Source organism: Xiphias gladius, chromosome 21, assembly GCF_016859285.1.
Source record: "Xiphias gladius isolate SHS-SW01 ecotype Sanya breed wild chromosome 21, ASM1685928v1, whole genome shotgun sequence".
Taxonomy (NCBI): Eukaryota; Metazoa; Chordata; class Actinopteri; order Istiophoriformes; family Xiphiidae; genus Xiphias; species Xiphias gladius.
In genome coordinates, this window is record NC_053420.1 from 31,939,545 (window position 1) to 31,963,178 (window position 23,634).

Consider the following 23,634-nt stretch of genomic DNA (forward strand, 5'->3'; position numbering starts at 1 on the left):
GCGCCTGGTTTTGGTGAGGCTGAAGCCACCCTCATCCACATAAATATATTCATGGAGAACTGCGTGAGCATCCATCTCCAATATACTCTGTAACATTCAAAAGAATATACAGATCAGTAAATATGGTACAGCCCAATGCTCTGGCTCTGTATCTGGAAGTTTGAAGTATTGGAAGTAATGTCTCATACATACCTCCACATAGTCTTGTCGCAGATCTTTCACTCAGTCAGAGTTTCTCTCAAATGGCACCGTGTACAGTTGTTTCATTCTCAATAGGTGCTGCTGGAGGACACATCGCCAAAACGATTGGGCTCTTAGTCCAGCCTCCCTCATAGTTAACCCATGGTTGATCACGTTGTCAGTAAGCGTAGCCCTAATCTCATTAGAGACAGCTCTCCTTCCTTCTCTTATTACCCCTCCTCCTCTTCCTCATCCTTCTTGTCCTCTTCCAACTCTTCCTCCTAAAACTTGCTCTTGTCCTCATTGTCAACCCCTGCCTCCCCTTCCAACTACCCTCGCTCTCCCTGCAATGTTCGAATCCATTGTTCTAAACAGGTAATCTGACTTTTGCCCTATTTATAGGCATAGCTCTAGGGATTGCGGTGATTGGTTAGTGATAAATTAAGCAATTAGTGTTTGCACCTGTGAGAAGTGGGTGTGAGACAATGGTGAATAAGTGTAGCATTTTGATTGGTTGCGTTTGGAAAAGGCAAGCAAGTTATAGAATTGTGTCTAGTGTTTTGCAAAAATTGTGTTATTAAACTGAAAACTGAGTGAAAAGTCCAAGAATTAGCTATAGTTTTGCAGACGTAGTGTGATTTTTGCTCTTTGAGTGACAGAGTTTCAGAAATCGTGTGACATGTAAAGACTTCTTGTGTAAGCAGTTTGCAATACAGCACACATCCCATATGTTATGAGACTTAATGGTTGCTGTAAGCATTCTTCTTGTCCAGACTGGTCATTAAGCAATTAGTTTGTATTTACACTGTGAGAAACGAGGGACAAAAATCCCCATTACCCGTGCTGCATTGGTTAGCTCTGTCCTTGCTGTCACACAAAGGTTTATTTCTGGTGTTTTGTCCCATCAAACAAAATTACATGAGACTACAAGGGTGTATCCCGCTGCCATGGCTGAGCAAGAAACACTGCCCGGAGAAACAGAAAGAGGGAATTTTGTACTAATAACACTAACTTCGGAAGATCTTCATTTGATGTGCCAAACTCAGACTGCTGAAGTCTCACATTAGCTTTGCAGAATGAGGACTGTGGATTTTGCACAATAGTAGCTCTACAAATATATCTCCATGTGGCCAGTATGGAGAAGAGGATTACAGCTAGGGTTTCTCAATATGATGCTACTTACTGAGAGACTGTAAATATTTGTTAACCCCAGAGATTTTTGCCATACCATTTAACATTTCTGGGTGTATTAGGCCATTGCGGGCAATGTCTCAATGAGCAGGACTGTTTTGTGGTCCGAATAACAGTCATTATTTGTATTTGATCAAATAACAGTTTCCCAGGTCACTTTACAGAAAAAGTATATCTATATTTTATCATAATAAATATGGATATTGCAATATAAAATTACAAATACCATGTAAGAGGATTATTTTCCATATTGCCTTCATCTATTTAGAATAAACAATAACTCTTTCAATGTACATATGGCATGTAAGTGTTGTATTAGGATATATCATTTATTAACAAAAACAATAATTCTGGGAACTGTATTACGGAAATGCATTTACTGTTACCACAAGACATCTCCAAATCAACAAGGAATAAAATTTTAAGAATGAAAACACTCAGGGAGAACAGTATTGTTGTTAAATAGAGAAACATAAATCAACTTAGTGGTGAGTAAAATATGATTCTGTTATATGTATTACGTCATTTTGCTATTCCTCACTTCCCCGCTGGCCTGGCTTATTTGAGATCAGCCGTTATCTAAATAATAGCTTTTATTTATTGTGTTTCTTTTTTTTCATTCATTTCAATGTCTTCAAGCCAACATACAATGGCTGTCACAAGAACTGCAGTATGAATCATACCAGCACCGGCTTCAACTGTCATTACTCACAGTTCATTAATTATTCAGCTGTGGTAGCTGCTGCTTGGTTTCAGTGTTAGAAAGGCTATGCACAGACATGGCTAGAAGTTGAAACGAACTCCAATGAAACTAACTTCACACATGGAATTTCCTCACACAGCCTAAAAAACATCGGTGTGATGAGACATAGAGCTTTGGAGATGAAATCTGAGCGGTGTGTGACGAAGAACTGAAAGCGGTCATTGTTCTCTGCATCTCGGTGGAAGAAACACTATGACAGGACAAACATGGCTATCGGCAGTCATGAGTCAGAAAATTCTGAACAGAGCTAGTCTTTTTTTCACACAAACCAGGCCAAGGAAGCACATCAGAGAAAGCCTGCATGTGTGTGTGTGTGTGTGTGTGTGTGTGTGGAATGAGAAGAGCAAAAAACTCATTCCAAGAATGATTTAAAGCACTGAGCTCATTATACATGCACACATATTTGATGTTAAACTAATTTAATCCTGGTGATTTCCTAATATAACTGCAAAGGGTTTTGTTTTTTTTGGACATACCCAAACACTTCTTCCTATCTGCATGTTAATGTCTCCTCATATATATTGATATATATTACATATATATCAATCTATATATATATATATATGAATGCAGACACTGAATAGCTAACGCCATTTAACCAAAGATAAAGTTTTATGAATCTGGGTTATTGGATTGTCGTGGATGCAAACACATTTGGGACACTGCATGGATTATTGGTATCTTTGCAAATAATCTGTCTGAAGGAGATTCAAGCGCTGCCTTTTATTCCCAATGTTAATCATATCAGATTTTTCTTGGGTAATTGACACTTCTATTGTGACTGCAACTTAATGTCCTACAAAACATTTTTATTCTACTAATTTGACTTGTTAAATATACTTTGTTTACTGGCAGTATATTTTTCCAAACTAGCAAGTGTGTCATTCTCTTACTGCACAGATGCCATTGGGAGAGGTCAGGTTGGTTGGATATAAAAAAAGCTTAGGACTTTGACATCCTTCGTCCCATGTGTGGGTAGATTTAGACTATGCACAACTCTTCTATAGCACACCACACTTTATTCCCCAAATGTTTTTGGCTATCTTGCCTTCACCAGGGAGCTATATGAAGTTTTTTGTGGTTTTTCTTATATACAGTCCATCAATCAGTCATGCGCATTGCAGATCATGACAGATAGTAGCATAGTATACAAAACAACATGATCGCCATATTCTTAAAACGCTTTTTCCCCAGATATAGTATTTACGCATAGTGGCTACAGAAATTTACAAGAGAAAAATAAATGGTCATAATGTAAATGCAAAATGCTAACATTACAGCAATCTCTGTTTAAAAAAATAACAAAATTCAACTTAACTCATCAGTACATAAAAAGTTTGAATCTCAATGTTTTAATACAAAGCAGCAAATTCTACTCTTTCAAAAATATATTTTTTAAACTCATTTTTCAAAAAAAAAAACATAGTTTACTCAAATCTCTTCCATCACTGAATACTAACCCTAACTAATTTCTAAGGCAGTCTACAGTTGACATAAACATATCCATCCTTTGACTAAAGTTGGTATTGTTCTTTAAAAAAATCAATTTTTGTGAGAAGAAATGTGCAATGTGCTTGAATTTTGATGGACTTGCATTGAAGCTCACATTGGTTTGTGGTCTAAAGCACTTTATTAAGGAGAAGGAAAGACATTGGTGTTAGTTAAATATTGATCATGTCCTATCTTGGACTTCAAGTCACCATTGCTTTTTAATATTTACAGTAAAGTCCACCATCTTTCTGTGGCCTTACATAAGCATAAAAAAATGAATTGGGCAATAGTTGTCAGGGTTAATAATTAATTCAAAAAATATGTTGTCAGTGAATGTTTTCCAGACAGGTTTTGCAGGAGACCGCATCACATTCTGATGAATTCAAGTAATTATTCACTAGCATTTACACAGAGTCCATGTTTGCTTGTTGTTTGTCTTTTGGGTTTTATTTTCTCACAACAGAGCTCATCAACACAACACTGTTAAGAGGAAAACTCTCATTTTTATCTCACATTACAGAGCCTGTCAGCACCTGAATGCATAAGTCTGCACTGGTCTTTTCAAAGTAGTCAGCTGATTTACCATGCAACAATGCAAGAACTACTAGACAAGGCATATTCACTTGCATATTCTCCCTGTTATTGCTGCAGTACTAACCTCATAGCCACGTCCAACCTGCTTTGTTCCTAATGTTGGGACCTACTGTATATTATATGTTATCGTGTCATGTGTTTGGTTCATCACTTCTTAGGGAGTAATCATATGATTACACATCAGTCCCATGTATTAGGGAAACCCAGTCTCACCAGTTTGTGTTTGGCATCGGTGAGATGCGTCTCCTCGTAGCTGTCGTCGTGGGCCGTCCAGCTGTAGGACACCAGGAAGTGGAGGATGGGCGGGTGGTAGGTGATCTCTGGACGGGCCCAGCGGACCACCAGGGCGCTGCCATTCACATGCTGCACCTTCATGTTGATGGGAGCACTGCTGCACACTGGGAGGAGGAAACCAGAAAGAGAAAAAAGGAAAGGAGACAGTTAATGTACAGAAAAAGAAAAAAGGGAGTGGAAGAAGGTAAGATAAGAGAATACAAAAGAAAAAGGAAAGGGTAAAATCGAGTATGGAGTAAGAAGGTACGGAAAGAAAAATAAAACAATGAGGATAGAGGAAGGAGGGAGCAGAGATAGCAGAAAAGCAATAGCCAAAGGAATTAAGGGAAGGAGAGGAGAATTAGCAGGAGACATGGAAAGTCAGAAAGGAAGGAATGCCGTAAGGAAGAATTTAAAAGGGAGGAGTGGAGGAGGAAAATAATGGAAGGAAGAAGGAAGGAAGAACAATGAGAAGTAAAGTCAGAGGAAGAAAGGAGAGATGAGAAAGGGAGACGACGAAGAATGGAAGGACAGACAAGGGAAAAATAAAGGACGGGAAGAAACGAAAAGGATAGATGTGAAGAAAGAATGACGCAATGAGAATTAGAGGGAGAAAAAACAAAGATAATGTAATGGCTTAATACACTGGCTAAGCTTATCTTTAAAATACACTCAGAGAGAGAGAGAGCAAGAGAGAGATAGGGGGTAAAGAGAGGCAGAGAGAGAGAAAGAGACAAGTGCGTGTTATGTGAGCGTAAGTTGTATTCATGATGTGTTATTAATTTTGCTATGACACACTCTGAGTCAGACACAGACACACACACACACACACACACACACACACACACACACACACACACACACACACACACACACACACACACACACACACACACCACAACACTTCCATGTCTACGTATGAATGGCTGGACTCTCTTTACATAAAGCTTCTAAAACATAGACACACAACGACACTGAGGCACAGGCATCACACACACACACACACACACACACACACACACACACACACACACACACACACACACACACACACACACACACACACACACACACAAACACACAAACAGACAGATTTATTTATTTACAGGCTCCAATAACACAAGTTCGTATATAGTTGCCTTCGGGCAAAATGCAGAAAACCTGCTCTGCCTTTTAATATCTGGCTGTAAGAGATATGAAGGCAAACACATAAACATTGTGTTTTGTTGTGAATTTAACAATACACACGTAACTTTGTTTATTCTGATAGGACAAACCCTGCACTAGCTGCATCTGACCACTAAGTGTCTCAGTTTGACCACTGAGGTTGCTCAGCTGGGGGAAACTACACTAAACAGCCACAATTTATGCACATTATATATATGTATCTGTATCTATATATACACATCAGCCACAACATTAAAACCGGTAACTAGTTTTAATGTTGTGGCTGGTCAATGTATACTATAACTGAGGTATTTGAATTCAGATATTGAATAATTTTAATATTACCATGAATTCAACAATACTTGTTGGGGCCTTTATTTGAAACAGGCTTATATAAAACATAGGCCCTCATTTCCCCCATGTATGTTTTATCACATTTTAGTACGATATCTTTCTGTTTTATGATCTGCTCCCATTTTAGTCTTTTTTTGGATGCTGTTCATGCAAACTCAGTGCAAATGTCCACCATGTTTACCTGAAGAGCTGATAATTCAGTGCCATGTACATTTCCAGAAACTAATTCCATCAGTACACAGAGTCCATGTCATGCTCACTGTTTTTGTGACTGCCCTCTATTTGTGCTGGCCACCCTCCAGCATGATCTTAGTCTTTGCCATTATTTGAATACCAACTTTTATATGAGAATTTACAGTATTATTCTTACTCCTTGTAGCAGTAGTAATAGTAGTCAGTATAATATTTTGGCAAAAGTGGCTTTAGACTTTTAATCCTGTCTCTGGACAAACTTTGTTTGATTTCCTGTTGAAATATAAGCAGAAAACAGAAATCAAATATATAATTTTTTAATGCCATATGGCCACAAATATGTGGACATCAATTTTTGTGTACTTTTTCATGTTTTTCATAGTTTGGGCTTTGCCCCTAAATTCCACTGAAGGGAAATCTTGAAGCAGCAGTATACAATGATTGTTCAGAGAGTAGTGTTCTTCCAACTGTGTAACAACAGTTTGGGGAAGAATCTTTCCAGTTTCAACATAAATGTATTAGAGATCATATTTCTCAGATTGTGGCTTGATAGCCCCTTGATAGGGCAGGGACTCCGATCACAGAGTAGGGCACAGAGAGTGCAATCCCAAATAAACTTTCATGATCCCTCGTTGGGCATATACAGGTCATGGATGGACACAGAGGATTGGTTTGGATGTTTGTGTATGTTAATGTGGGTTTGTGTGGCTCTAAAGAAAACAGAAAATATGAAAATACAGTATTATTCTTAAATAACATATATAAATTAATAACATATTGACATATGGACATGTGCTTCTGTACATAATTATCAAAGAATCTGCTATTAGCTGAGAGTGACTTTGACTCACTTTTGTGCATGAAATAAAACGTCAGGGATGCACTACTGCTCACCCATGGAAAATGTGCAGAAAGACAATGGATCTTGTCTTAAGGAAGTATGACATCATTAACTACAGTGAGTGCACCAGAACCAAACTCACAATTGTAAAGGAGGTTGACAATTTTTATAACACAGGAAAGGTTTTCCAACAGTGACAATGTCTCCATGCTCAAAGCCAGCTCTATAAAGAACTGGTTTTCCCTGTGTGATGTGGAAGAACTTGACTGGCAGAAGAGTGGAGGCTGTTATGGAACGGAATGTTCTGTGTCCACTACTTTAGTAAGCGTATCTCTAGTGTAATTGTATGTTAAGCAGTAATTTGGTACACTATTTACTGTTGAGAAAGAGAGAGTAGCTCCATCCAACAATGCCCATAATGATTATTCCAAACACTGTATCACATTATGCAAATGTGTGAGGTAATTCAATGATGAACATTGGTTGATTGAGAATAGAGCTCACGTACATTGTGGAACCAAATTGATTAGCTTGCTCATAAAGAGCTACAGTGGAGTTTTTCTATTCATAACCTGCAGTTGAGCCCCATGTGGCTTAGCATTACTAAAGCCATTAGTCACACACACACAGAAGCCCACACATTCACAAAGTAGAACACACAAATGTGCATGCACAAACATCATTTGGAAGTCAAACAGTGAACGACCTCTAGGCAGAGAAACCTGGGCCTAGTTAGCCATGCCCTGTATGTGTACGCATGTATATGTTTATGTACTTGCATATGTATGCGTGTGTGGGCGAGTGTGTGTGTATCATAAGTTAGAACATTAAAAGCATGTACATTCACAATGTGAATTTAAGTTTACAAAAAAGAGAAATAAGTTAATAAATTAAAACAGTAGCCTTCTCAGTAATAATTCAGAGTGAACACTCCACCTGAGGTGTTTAAACTTAAAAATATGTGATTAATTCTATACCAGCAGAGCACCAGTGTTTCGCTCACTGTTTAAGTGAGGGTTGCAAACAAACTAACTGGTCTATCTCACTGTCAATCAACATATCTATAGCTCTGGTTCTTATCAGCAAAATGAGCCATGATGCTTGCTTGAAACCTCTCCATGTGTGTTATTATGGCAACCTGATTAATGTGAGCATCGAAGTTTCTACTTAAAGGTTCCCTGCGGACTTTTTGACCTCTATAGTAACGCTATGGAGCTGTTTTTCTGAGTGGGTCCCCTTTTTGTTTGTTTCGTGCACAAACACGAGCACGCACATACACGCTCGAGCTTGTGATGTGGAACACACTTACCAATCGTTTCACTATTCCACTGATCAGCAGATGGTGGTAACAAGACAAGATATGCTGCAACTTCCCAGCAAAGAAAGTGAAGAAGAAGACCGCAATCTAGTACAAATGGCTGTAAACAATGTACGTTTTAAAATACTTAAAACTAGGATTTGCAACTGTTTTTATGAGGATACATTTACTCTGTTTTGGTAAGTAACACTGAACAAACAAACAGAACTTCACATGGCAACTTTAAGGGAGGAAGAGGCTGGGAAGACATAACTGAATAGTTGCTATTTATTGGTTGGTCATTTTCAACAAAAACTGAACATTATAAACTCATTTAATTCTAGTCTAATTTTTTCTATAGCCTGAGAACAAGCCACATATTTTTTTAGCCTAGCGTGCTTAGCCCAGCTTAACACAACATAGAATAGCAAAGACAAGAAAAGAAGACAAGGCTTTCAATATCATCAAAAATGTCTAATCTAGACATTTTCTCAGCTAGCAAACTAGTCACCATAATATTCAAGAATTTGATAGGTTAGGGCAACATTTAAAGAGGGCAACCCCACTATAATACCATATTGACCTGGCTATAAGCCAATCAATCCCCTGTTCCCTAAATAATGGTTTTGCTAATAGACATCACATTATTTTGTTTTTCAGTCAAATACTCACACTCACATAAGAATTTTCTTTGGGTCTTTGCATTTTTAACACAATCTTTTTAGGGTTCCCATTTTCTATTTCTATGATATTGTATGGCGCTGTTTTTTCTTTTTTATACCGGCTCAACAGATGACTCATTGCAGTCTGTTTCTACCATAACAATGTTGTAAGACGCTTGCTCACACTTATATCAGCAAAAGTACAGGTGTACCGTACAACATGAACAATGGCTCTGTCCCGTTCAAGCATCCCATGCCCATGAGAAAGCATGCACAATAGAAAGGCCTTTTTAACTTATACTCATAAATGTAATGCAGCTACGATTAATTCTAACAATTGCACCTGTGCCTATGGTAGACTTTTTACCTAGCTCTTGGTACATTTTTTGCTGCAACAGAGGAACTTCTTAATGAAAAGTTAAATATCTGTCATGAGAAAGGTCTGTTGGTACTAACTCAGACACACAGAAGGCAAACAGTCAGATTACCATCAACTTAGTAACACTGAGGCTATAAAACAACTCAAGATACAATACTCTTAAATCGACAGGCTCACTTTCTTCTCACTGCTGTAAATGCACCAGAGTTAGCCAAAAGGCTATTATTGATCTGTAATCCCTGGGCAGATTTTTAACAAAGTCCGCCTAAAAAATATAGAAGGATGCACAGAGGTGAAATTGTTCATCTGACTCAAGATAGTAAAGAAGGATATTCCCCAAAATGTCTGAGTGTTCCTTTTCCTGCAATGTCTATGGATGTATATGTGTGTGTGTTCGTGTGTTTGTGTGTGTTTGTGTGTGTTTGTGTGTGTGTGTGTGTGTGTGTGTGTGTGTGTGTGTGTGTGTGTGTGTGTGTGTGTGTGTGTGTGTGTGTGTGTGTGTGTGTGTGTGTGTGTGTGTGTGTGTGTGTGTGTGTGTGTGTGTGTGTGTGTGTGTGTGTGTGTGTGTGTGTGTGTGTGTGTGTGTGTTTGTGTGTGTCTTTCTGCATGCACTTCTGTTGTGCAGAATTGCTACAACTCAGAATGGGCCACTTTAAATGACTTCTAATATTCCCTGAAACACACAGCTGAAAAGGTATTGTAGCCCTTGTGTGTGGCTGGTTGATGAAGAGATCCTCTTATGGCTTACGGCTGGCCATCAATCACTGTCCAATCATCTGTGTACTATGCATCTATGACACTGTGTGTCATTGTTTTATATCAGGGAACCACTCGATATTGTGAAGGAAAGTAAATTGAGTACCCCTTAGACGGGCACTTGCATTACTCAACCTACTTCATACAGTACATGTATCTTTTTGTAAAACCATTATTGCTGCACCTCTAGATGTTATGCAGGGGCCTCATCCAGCTCTTAGATATTTGAACCTTGAACTGAAACAAAATACACACAAAAAAGTGTTCAGAGAGGTGAAGAACAAGTACATTCGGATTGCAAATTAGTGTCACTTGTTGTTTTAGTAAAGAACAATTTTAAACTAAGCAAATGAGCTTAGTTCAAATACTTGAAACCTAAATTATATATGAGTATTTCACTCATTTGTAAGCAAGATATTGTGATGGCGAATCACTGAAATTAACTGAAAAGAAATATATATGTGACATTAATGTATATTTTTTGAATAAAAAAACAACAACATAGAAAACACATAAGTCAAATACAAATAAGTCTTTTGGCCATGGTTGTACCCACAGCTCAGTGCTGGAATTGGGGAAGCCAGAGGAGGCTTAGCTATCCTGAATAAGACATGAGCTGAACTGAAAGCAGCAAAAGCTCAAGATTGTGCATATGTGAATGTGTGTTCACCATTGCCACACAAATGGTTACTGCAATCTACGTAGAGATGGCAGAGCACTGCTTCAATTTATGTCCTGCACTAAATAATAAGTATGTTATATTAGTATTTTATATTGCTTTATACCAGCTATAGTGTATGTGTATGAGACCACTTTTCCATTTACTCAGACTTTTGGACCCCACTGTATTTATGTTTCAAGCCATAAATCAAAATTAAATTATAACCTCAATCTCATACTCACTAATTATGTTAGTTAACATGCTTTAGAGGCCAATTTTAACTTTGGACCCAGTGAGGATAGCTCATTCTCCCTGTTTCAAGACTTCATTGCTAAGCTAAGCTAACTGGTTGCTGGCCCCAGCCCCTTACAGCATTGATAGGAAAGCGTATTTCCCAAAATGATGAAATATTCTTTTAATAAAGTATCCAATCCTGAGTATCATGCATTCATACACAACTGAAGATAAAACCATATAACATTTTTAATGGTGTTTTATAAGAAGTAGATGGAGAGGGAGAAAAGAAAATTGATCACATGCTTGTAATCTTGAATAAAGGTTCTGCAGTAAACAGAATAAGGCTCTGCAACACATAGTATGTGTATGCCAATAAACTATATATACATATATGTGCTTGGAATCTCAATTCTCCCCTTGATTAGATTAGAACAGGATACATCAGGTTTATAAACAAATTAACAGTGCATTATCGTATAAGGCCATAGGCTTTAGAATGCATCCATGCAGCTTTGTGATCATGCTGAGAACACATAACGCTTACTGACGCACTGTATGGCTTCTCATAAAAAAGTTTAAATGCAATGCAAGTGCAAGCATATCATCAAGTTAAACTTTCATTTTTAGCAATGTTAGTTGACATATTGTGTAAGATCAATAAACAGAACTTGTGCTTCTTCTTCTTCTATTCTTATTTTTGCCTCCATTGCAGGTTATGCAACATGACTTCTGTAACTTATGATGATGTATACGTCATTTATTTCACTAAGCCTACTTTACTAACCTGTCGACATCAGCACTTTAAACACTTGAAAATTACAAATAGGCCTATTTGTAGCATAAGTTGACAATTTCCAAAGGTATTTCATAACAGTCCTTATAAGACATCAGATAGACATGTCATTAGATACTTGTGCATGTACATCATTGCAATTTTATGTTACTAATGTATGATTCATTGTCCATGTGCCCTTATTGTGCATTACAGATGTGGTAACAATAGATTGTGTAAAAACCTAATGTCTACAAAATGCTTTTCATGTTTGGGTTTCTCCCTGCTCATAGGAAAGCTCCTCTGATATAGCCAGACAGTCAGTCATTTAGGGACTTGAGAAGGGGCAGAGTTAATCTTTTCTTAGCTTTTCAAAGCTGTTCATTTTTTTGCGAAAAGGTTTTCTTTTTAGAGTCAAGGGTAGACTCACTGTAAGACTTTTTGAGAGCAAAATTCAAAAAGCCTGAACCCCTGGATGAAATGCCTTTGTTTGCTTTTGTCAGTTGAGGTGTTTAGCTTTCTTTTGACTAATGTTTTTTGTTCGGAATTACATCTGTACCCTATAATTACATCTTTAACTTTTTGACCATGAATTTGACTGAATTTATTATAATCTCTTTTAAAAGTAATGGGCTAACAATTTGGAAACATGTCTGTTTGCTGTCTGTCAGAGTTGGATGAAAAGATCAAAATCAGTTTCATCTCAGTCCAGTCCATAGATAGGTCCAGGATGTGTTTAGCCTAGCTTTGTATGAACTGTGGAAAGCAGGGGAAACCAATAACCTATCTCGGTCAAAAAGGGGGGAAATACAAAAAATAATCCTGAAGTGAAAATGGAATTTCAAGGTTCTGTTCCGAAAAGTAAGAAAAACTTCATTTGAACTCAAATTTTTAATAATGCAAATTAATAAAAACCCAGCCCTTAAACATAAGCTTGCTAAATAGCATGTCACTCACATCATATGTCTAAATAAGGATTGTCTAATGTTGTTGTTGATTTGATATTTCCTTTTCACAATTTACCTTATAGCCTAAGACTAAAAGACCTTGGTGGGATTACAGGATTTAAAGCTTGTACAGTGAAGGGCTTGACAGATGTTTTTAAGACAGCAGATATAATAGTTAATAAATTGGGAAATTTGCCTTATAATAAAGCATTGGTGGATACCATGAATACCAACAGGATTCACTTAGCTCACTGCCAAGTGGGTAAGTGGTAAGGTCATGGGAGCTCTAGTCTTTTGTACGCTAACAAATGAATTAATGTTTAAATCATGAAGGGTTCAAATTCTGCAGTAATGCTATAGTAAATACTCATTTATGTTACAATGTTTTTTCAGAAAGGCCTATGAATGAAAATGCGCACTGTGTCTCACACTGTGTTGGGTATCCACAGGTAACCAATGGGTTATCCAAAAAATTATGTGTAATGGGTAAAAAATATGATAATAATGATATGATTTTGAACAATTGGTTATCTTTGTGTCACTTTGTATAACATTAACAAGTGGAAGCTGCCTGAGTGAGTGCTTTGCGCATCTGAATTGGACAGTACATTATGCAAAATGGCAAATAACCTAAGACCAGCCATCAGGCAAGCCCTGCCTAAGCCCTGGATGAGTTTAAAAGTGAATGACTGTGTATCATCCTATGTGTTTAATTAACATTACGGGTACATGTCGAGTTACAGGATTTATATTAATGGGTTAGGTTAATGAGTCCACACAGAGATGAAATTGATTTTGGTCCTCTCATTTGCTTCAGTGTTCAAGATGAACATATTTCCTAAAATGTGGGGGTGTAGCTTTAATAACACTCAAAGACTATTCCTCTCTGTTTTATGAATACATGCATATCTGTCTTTCACGTTCACTAAATATGAAGCTGCCCGTCATTCATAGACCCAAAAGTAAATGACCTATAATGGCTAATGGGAAACAATCACTAGCAGGAGGAAAGTGTTCAGGTAGGCGGGACTGGAAGGAAAATGACTCATGTAATTCAGCTCCTGCTGTATAGGTGTTGTTCGGGTTTTCAGTCTACAACATCACCTGTGTGTTATGTGATTGTGTGTTGTTTGGTGTGGAAGTGGAGAGGGGTTATAATCCAGGTTAACAAGCACACACACTGATTTCCATCCTTAACCCACTCAGCTGTAGCTATGGTAGCATGTTGAAGAGGGTGTGTAGGAGGCATGTGATCTGTATGTCTCTCTGTTTGTCTGTCTTTCAATTCCAATTCTCCTCTTTGCCTTTTTTCTCCTGCCGTCCTTCCTCCTCCTCTTCTGCATTTTCTCTGCCGGCCTTATAGATCCGCTTACAGCAAGCATGTCCCACTGCTGCGCTCAAGGACATACTGAAGGAGCATGCAGCACGCTGTGCCAGGCCAACCCACACATATACAATACATGTAGTTGAGTGGGGTTGTGTATGTGTGTCTAGGCATCTAGATATTGCACCTTTCTCGTAGTTGACCATATGGAAGCATGCCTGAAGGAAGGGAGGGTACAAACCCTGCTAGGAGAGTTGACACAGCACAGATGCTAGGCCACACACAAGCACTTGCAAGTACATGGAGAAACACATGCACGTGCACACACACACAAAATGCACAGTGTGGGGTGTTGTTTGAGTGGTAATGAGGCAGGAGTGGGAGAACGGCTGGTTTGCCTCCCACTGCCTTATGCTAGGGGAGTTACCCAGCTCGCTGGTGAAATGAAAGAGAGCTAGCCCAGAATATGCACACACACACACACACACACACACACACACACACACACACACACACACACATACACACAAGAGAAGAGAGTCAGTTTCGTCTGGGCATATGAGCAACACTGAAGATCCCTCATTTATTAACATTAAGAAATGTCACCATCCAGGAATAATGGGAGAATATTGGACCAGTGTAGGAGAAAAGTAACTTTAATGATGCTATATAAATCAGTAGGTAGAAAAAGAGATAGCACTACGCACTAGGAGAGTGTCTACAGTATTGTAGTAATGAGAACAACAGGTATTACATGGAATATTTTTGTAAAAGAAATTAACCCTGATGTATATGCTCCTCCTTTTAATACTCAAGATATCAAATAAATCTACATTTCAGATCAAGGATTATAATATAATTATAATTATATAATTTAGCTTTTGATTTTATCACCATTATCATGTAACTAAATAAGGATTTTTAAGGGTTTAGAGGTAGTATATTTTCATAATTCTCATGGCTTTTTTACTTAGACAACACTGAGAGGTATTTTTGGACTTCAACAATGCCATGTTATGTTATGTATCATCTGACATAAAAAAGAGCTTGAAAAATTCCCTCAAATCAAATTAATAACAAGAGCAATACAATATTTCTCTTGGAAATGAAGTGTTTGAAACTACCGGTAGCTTACAATGAATTGCGCTTTGCACTCTCTTACAGAGTGCAAAGGAGAGTGAGAGGGGGAGCAAGCCAAGTGGGAGAGGGAAATAACAATTGCTGGAAAAGGAGTAAGTGGATTGCCACCTATACAAAATGAGTGAAATAAGTAGTTTAATATTATTATTACTAACTTTATTTCTGCTGAGAATGTGTTAAAAGTCTTTCTGTTGATTTAATTTGACGTAGCCCTGTCTAGAACTTCACCCTCCTATGCCTGAGTGCTAAAAATGCTCAAAAAAGTGAATCTTTGTCCAGCAATCCTGTTACTTCATGCTTAATTAAAATTTGAGCCAGAGTTGACAGAAGCTCCTGGAGCATGGTTGACTTCAGATGCATTTTGATGAGCTTTAGGCATGGGAAACTTCTCTCTCCAGTCGTTACACTAACAGGCACTGTCACCATGAGTCGCAGAGCAATGCTGAGGTTGGGATACAGTTCAACTTAATTGTTGCTGTAAAAGAATCTGCAGGCCAGTGGTTTCTTTTGTAGGCATGGCACTGACTGCGGCCAATACCTTACACAAAGGTGCTCAGCATCCACATCACCAAGTGTTCTCTCCATGTTTACACAGCTGTCTTTCAGTGTGAAATTTGGAATGAAGTTACCACAAAGTAACCATAGCTCACCTGTTGCCATGGCCAAAACATATAGACTTTTTTTTTTTTAAACTGGTGAATTATTTAATACTTGCATGTCGGGGGCCCTTTGAAGGTGGGGCCCATTTCAATTGAAACGGATGAAACATAGCTAAGGTTGCCAATGTGAATAATTTAGGGGAATTTTGGTGCAGTTTTGCTCCACCTTGACCCATGCATAATGTCAGATACTCTCCCTATAGACACTGGTTTCATCATGAATTAGCACATTAATGTTGATTAGAAAAAAGAAAAAGTATACTTGTTTCTGAAAATTAAAGTCTCAGCAGCCCTACCTTTGGAAGCCTCCGTGCCATACGGCCCGCTGGCGCTGACAGTCAGGTCAGGTAGCCAGGCGTCTTTGACTGCTGACTTGAAGACTTGGCGATTATCCAAGCTCTGGATGGGCCGGAAGTTGCTACGCAGATACTCTACTGACTTAACATGGTCCTGCTGCTCCGTGGTGAAGATCGAGTAGAAAGCCTCCAACTGATATCAGCAGGGAGAGCAAGCATTGTAGAGACACGGAAATGGAGAGAGAAAAGTAAAGACAATAAGAGTTAGTTCCAGGCAGAACTCACATCCAGTGGTGACTTTGACTTGGTGATTTTTGCATCTGTCCTGCAGCATTAAGAAGCCACTTTCATTCTCTCCTCAAAATACACAAGAGAATGCAACACAGACATCTAACTGAAAGAAAAAGTTGGGAAAAGATGACATTTTAATGATCCCCATGTGGAAACTGGGTCACGGCTGCAGCAAAACAAAGGCTTTATATAAAAACATTCAGTAGAAGGAAAATAAAATACTGGAAATACATGACTAATATGAGGAACGTACTGGATAACCAATGTATCCATGCATCAGTGAAAAATATGAACAATCACTAAATACGGTGCAAAATATCACTGGCACACCTTTTAAATTGTATAGACAACATTTAAATTCTTTCAAACTATAAACAAAGCAGGACTCCTTCAGCAACAGTGTCGATTTAGAATGGCCATAATATGGTTTAGTATTTTGTTTTCTTAAGGGAATAATCTGTTATTTTCAGAAATATACTAATGCTGCTTCTTGCCAAGACTTAAATGACAGGATTGATACCAATTTCATGTCTGTAGGTTGAATATGGAGCTAGAGCCAAGCTACGATTAGCTTATCTTAGTATGGAGAATGGAAAAAGGGAGAAACAGCTAGGTTGCTCTCTCCAAGGTTATCTGTTAACAAACAAAGATATAAAAATGACAAATTGTGTTTTTAGAGAGAGTTGCACAGTGCAACTATTTCTTGACAAACACCTCCAGGAAGTCACTTCTCAATCTAAACTCTAAAATTTGTCAAGTCCACTTACAGAAAATGTGCCATTAAGTAAATTAGCTCGTAAAATGGGATAAAAAGCAAAACAAAAACAAAGAAACTTAAACAGAGAATAGGCTAACAACTTGTTACAGCTAAAAAGTAGGTTCATCACAGTTTCCAAAGCCAATAACTCTACCATGGCCAAAGTCCTGAGACATAACAGGCATACAGAAAATGTGATTGCATGAACTGACATATCACTAGTGAATGGAGCAAAGGATGTAACAAAGACACAGGCACAATGAGATAATCGTATCTGGTCACGAAGATAGTAAACTTACCAAATCGAATACGCCGATCAGATTGATTTTGTGTGTTCAAATATTTCAGAAAATTCTAATAAGAAGCTTCAGAATATTCATATCCAAATTCACATATCCAGGGTTTAAACCAGGCAATTAAATCACTAGAAAGAGGAAAATTTGACTTCCTGATCAAAACCTGAGGGAGAGGTGCCCTGAGGGTTTCAATCCAAAAGGTCTTCTGCCAGAGGAGATTTTGAGTCTGTCAACTATCAACCCCCCCACCCACCTCTCACGTCTGGGGGATTACCCCCACACATCCAGGGGATTACTTCAAAAAAATGAACTTTCAGCAAGTGAGCGTCCTTGTGGCCTGCATCTCTGAAGTGCTGTCCCAGGGGATATTAGTAGTTTTGGAGCTCTGATTGCATATTCATGTTCCACCAATCCATCTTTCAGACGGCCGGCATAAGGCAAAAACAGATAAACTCCAAATGGCACTACAAATGTAATGTTGGAGTTGGCCAAGTCCTTGAAATAGGCAATGTTTTCATGACCACATTGAAATAGAGTACTGTTGTCACATTACTAGCATAAACTGTGTCTGAAAGAGTCCATGCCAAGGAAGCCAAAAAGGTTTTTCCCATCACCAGTTTAGAGCCTGTAAATCTAGCTGCCAAATTCATTTCAGACACATTATAAATGAAGACTTATCTTATCTTATCTGATGACTTAAGGGCTGGTTCTCAGATGCAACTGACCCAAACCTGCAACCCCAAAAACTGGCTAAATTTAGCAGCCATCTATGGCCCAAAGCCAACTCATGTTTGGTTCTCTGAACCAAACATGGTCACAACTGGTTGGTCTTGGATGAATACTTGGTTGGTTTTTGGAACTAGGAAGTACTTCTAGAAGGATGGACATGGCTCCAAGAAACAAACTAACCACCGAATAGTTACCGATATCACAGCCTCTTTCAGTGTTAAAAACCTACATACATAACAGTGTCAATATTAAAGATAAAATGGAATTCATATACTGTAGTTCTTGTTATTGGTGAAAGTTAGTATCTGATGCAGTGAAACTGTTCCCAGAGTGGTTTTAATCTGAATTTAGCTGCCAAGCTATGAAGCTGTGAACATTTTGTACTGCTTTGGTTTGATGTTGAAGTTATCCCCCTCCTGCATGTTACCATTTGTCAAACGCGTGCTGTGTGGCAAGACAGGCGACCAGACATGGATTTGCACTGTGTGATTGAAGTGTCATCTTTCTGCCTGTGTTGGCATATGGATACTCTGTACAATGTGTTTGGAAGCAATGCACTCAGACAAACAGCTTGTGTGCTGGGAAGGAGAGGGGGTGCTGAGAGGCAGATTTAGTTTCACAAAGGTAAATGTCTCTGTTAGGAAATATCTGAGGACAACAGATTCTTCCTCTGGCTCTCTTTGTGCTGTATGACACTCACATGGTTTAAAATACAACAGAAAGTAAATCACAGCAAAATAAGGTGTCTATCTGGAGTCTGACTACAATTTATGAAGTGACTGTCCTTGATTTATTATTGTAAGTTTGACATAGAGATACCCTGCAGAGTTTCTGACCTCTAGTGGTGCTATGGAGCTAGTGATGGTTTTTTATTAGTGGGTCCCTATTTCATTTGCCTTGTGCAAACGCATGAGGATGCATATGCATGTACATAGGTAACTTTGATCAATAGGAAACACACAACAGGTTTTGGTTTGAAACACTGAATGGAAACATAACTTTGGTTTGTTTACAAGAAAACTCCACTGGACACATCTAAGAAGTGACTCTGTTTCCTTTCTTCAACATACCACCATTCTTGTGGCAAAAAGCTCCTCCACCAGTTCACCAAACAACCTTCCAAGAAGACAAATCAACCTGAGGTTGAGGTAACATGATTACATAAGTCAAAAGAAAGACAGAAGTGGATACAAAATACAACTTCAAATGTTATAACTAAAACTTTTCTCAATATACATGTTTGGTACATAAAAGGCTAGCTGGGAACAGGTAACATCTAAGCAGTTGGTGAACTGGGTATTTGTAGAGAACAAACACGGCCTGCACAAATCCTCCATGTGGTCAACTTTGCTGTACAAATGTTCGCTTTGAATTTCATCTGAAGTCTGATTTGGTCTCAAGACAAATCCTGAGAATCTAAGGGGGAAAGATCATACATTAAAGTGGCCAAACTGAGTGTGAATGTTTCATGACAATCTGCCAATTGGATTTCAATATTTCTTGTGTGTATACTGGTAATTTTTGTCTAGTAGTGGTACTAGACAGAGCGTGTATACATTTAGATTGAAATAATAAAAAATAAAAAACAATACCAGTTTGGAGTCCTCTGGAGACGAATATGCTACCAAATTTTACGACAATGTGGACAGTAGGTCTTAGACATCTTCCTCTGGAACAAAATGTGAATCATGGATAAAGTGAAAATCATCCCCATTCTTAGATCCCGCTTTTTGCAAGGGAAAATAATAGCTAATAGCTTTTTTCCTGAGTAGAATGTGATTTCAGCAAACCCAAATCCCAAGCCCCCCAAGCTGCTGTAAAACAAATGGAGAATGCCCATAAAACATCAGCCTGCCAGCTTTGCTGACCAGCTTTGGGGATGACTTTCTCAGATGATGAAAGTAAAATGTGAGCGTCAAAGCAAAGGATTAATAAGAAAAAGCCCCAGTCTGGTTCCACTGTTTAGCGAGCCATAGTAAACCCCCAGGGTTTAAGCTGGATGAAGACTGAGAATGGAGGTAACACTGCTTGATGAAAAAATAAACACAGATCCAGGCACAACTCTTTAGCCTACTCCTTTGTGTTAGGTTTTCAAAAGTAGCTTAGTTGAACTGCTGATTTATCTTTTTAATTAAGCACATTTCCCTTCAGGTTTAGAAATGGGCAGGGATTTATTGTTTCTTTTAATTTAAAGTGGAATCAGTTGACCCAGGTCCACTCCAGTTTTAGTTCCTGGGCGAAAATTCCTGTGGTTTCAATGCAGCTAAAGCATAGATGTATTAGGAAAACTGAATATAGTGATCCAAGATGGTGCCCCAATACTTCCGATGAAAGTTGCTCACCTAATGGCTCAAACTGTGATAATACAAAGAGTTATGTTTGTGATGCTCAGAAAAATGTATTCATTGATTTTTTAGACATTTCGTCTGTGATCATTGTGCATGGAAAAGTATTTTATGGCCAGTAGATCTTAAGTGACCTGCAATTCCAACTGTGACCACTATGTATAGTATTGCTTTTCCGAGGGGCTTGAGGTGTTCAAGTTTTCTAAAAAAGGTTTCTGTGTTCCTGAAGAAATTCCTGCAGTTGATGGGGCCATAGTGGCCATCAACTCTCAATCAGTATTGACAGATATTTACAAATCATGTATTCATTAATAGAAAACTAATTTTCAAAGAACAGTACTACCTAAACAACTCTGGGAACCTGATTACTATTGAGGATTATTAGGTCATTACATACTACAAAGTTTGTGTAAGAGTAATTGCTGTTTTGTACTGATAAGACAACTGTCAATTAATAATGTCAGCAGACAAAAATTTGTGTTTGACAATCTTTATACCAGTGATTGTCTTTAATTTTTATTTTCCCAGTGTCTCCTAACATCTTTTATACAGTATCTATGGAGACCACTGTTGTAGGAATCCAAAACACCTTTTATGTTTAGATGTCTATCAGATATCCTTAAAGCTGCAATACAACATTGACATATTGATGAAAGCAGTGAGACTGAATCAAACAGTAAATTTGTGGGCCCGAAAACCAAAATAATGTCAATCTATGCCTTCTAAAGGAAGAAAAGAGTAACAGTTTTCTTTCCCTCTGATACATACTATATTTGTTGTTGTCACTGTGGCTTGGGGCAGAAAGATAGATTTATAAATCAGTGGGCAGGAATGATCAGAATCGCTGCAGGATCAGGTAGGAATGGTTGAAAACCCTGAAGGAAAGGGGAGGTACAGGCCTGAAAAAATGTTTCTGTGTAGACCTGTACTTGCCATTGTATCTGGTAAGCACCAATGAGGTGTTTGGCATGTCAAAAAATGCCTAGGCATCTAGGTAACAAAATGGTAAACTGGAGTCACAGACTACATTTAAAATCTGTTCTTCGTGTTGATCACTGGGGAGCACCATTGCACTGGACTTACTGTGTTGCCAGATGTGTAGTTTTCTGCCAAAATTGGCTACTTTTTTTGAATTGTGTGGGCAAAAATTGTTTTGGGTGGGTTGTAACAATTTGGGCTACTTTTTGTACCATTTGGGCAGTTTCCACCCTCAGACTTTGGCTGTACACCAAAAATCAGCTCCTCCTCTAATCCCTGTAATATGATTGAGATTGACAGGGCACTGAGTTCAGTATGCTCATTTCGACATGCATTGACTAATAACTGTCCTATTCCAATTAATATTCTGTCATAGGTCTGTGATAAAAGACTTTTAAAGCATACATATGTTCATATGAATGGAAGCTGGTAATGTAACATTATCTAAAAGACTTATTATATTTCATTTTATGAGTCCTAAATTTATAATATTTGTAATCATGGTTTTGAGTTTGCCCATTTATACTGATAAAACAGAAAACCAGAGGCAACTAAATATAGTTATTTTTTCTCATATTTTGAGTTAGTTTTCTGAAAATTGTGTGGGTTTGGAACTCTGGACTTACTCAAGGACTTTGGCAGTCAGTTAACTGAGTTCTACTTTGGACTTGTATATGATAGCAATAAAAGTGGGTTACATTTGGTTAAAAGTTTACTACTTACTATTTGTCTAGGTTATTGAGATGAAAATATGGTTCACCACACCCTATGAACCAAATAATTTGTGCAAAATTAGTTTGATACATTCTAATTAAGTCTATTTCTCAGCACATGTGTGACATCAAGACAGCTTTGGCAGTGAGACCGTTGATGTCTGCTAGCTAAACCATCCTACTAGGGTTATGGTTAGGTAAGCTTATATAGCAAACACAAATCAGATATCAGAGTTACAAGAGCCTCTGATGTCATTTAAATTTAACATAAGGGAGTGTTTCCTAGTACGTTACAGTGACAATAGACAAAGAACGGTGGACTGGATAAATACTGATTACCAACAACAATGAACCAAAGTTGTGTATGTCTCTGGAAATATAACCTACCAAGCATGCTGAACCATCATTCGTGTGCTTTCATTACAGGTTAGCTTTGCTAACATTTAGAATGTTCCTTCACCCTTTTGCATCAATCAGTTTGTTGCCTGTCCTCATAAATAGGCTTAAGCTGCAGTTTTACAGGAATGATCCCTTGCAGAGGACCTCCAGGACTACAGAGAGCTAGTTAATTGTGTTAACTTGAAAGCGTGTGTTTGACTGAGTATAAACATCAACTAAGGAACTAAATGCAAAAAGCTTATACTGCACTGCTGGGTCTAATGATTAATTTGTTAACTTTAAATACAGTATGTTACACAGACAAAGGGCAATGGACAATATCAAAAAAAGATTTTGCTTACCACTTTTTACAGTAAGAATCATTTATTTCAAAATAAATGACAAGAATGGTTACCTTCTGGGTTTTTGTTTTGTTTTCCTTGCTGAACTGAAAGCATACTGAACTCCCAAAACCAAAACCTGGATTTTATACACAGTTACAGCCTTATTAAGTTAATGATATCCAGTGTGTGAACAGCATTTCAGTGACTAAATCAATGTGTAATAAGGACCTGTTTCAGAATGAAATATAATCATTAAAATTCTGTTGAAACAACAGTTAAAAGTATCCTAGACATCTAAATGACATATTTTTTTCGAAATTTCATTCAGCTTTATTCTTGATGTGCAAATGTATATAAATATGCACATCTGCACATCAGCCAATCAGTGCTTACTGAGGAGGTATCTGACAATCTAACAATACTTATCGAATCTTCTGAAAGACCTCAAGGAGAATACGAAACCCATATAGCAAAATCTGAGCTACTCTCCGTAAATGCTGGCACACGCCAGGTGGGTAAGAAAATTCTCACGTCCCACTTGGAATTACTACTAGGAGGCGGATCTCACCAGTACTTCCCAGCATGGTATACTGTAAACCATCTTAAATTAGTAACATCTGAGGCACA

General features: G+C 38.0%; 1 protein-coding gene across 1 annotated transcript in view; it reads right to left on the minus strand.

The window, feature by feature from the left end:
• Positions 1-23,634, minus strand: part of LOC120807313 (receptor-type tyrosine-protein phosphatase gamma-like) — a 207,253-nt gene that overhangs the window by 95,045 nt on the left and 88,574 nt on the right. The window contains exons 7-8 of the mRNA XM_040159103.1: positions 16,177-16,369; positions 4,433-4,617 (exon numbers count right to left, since the gene is read on the minus strand). Of these exons, the coding sequence (XP_040015037.1) occupies positions 4,433-4,617; positions 16,177-16,369 (378 nt within the window). The remainder of the gene's footprint in view (positions 1-4,432; positions 4,618-16,176; positions 16,370-23,634) is intronic.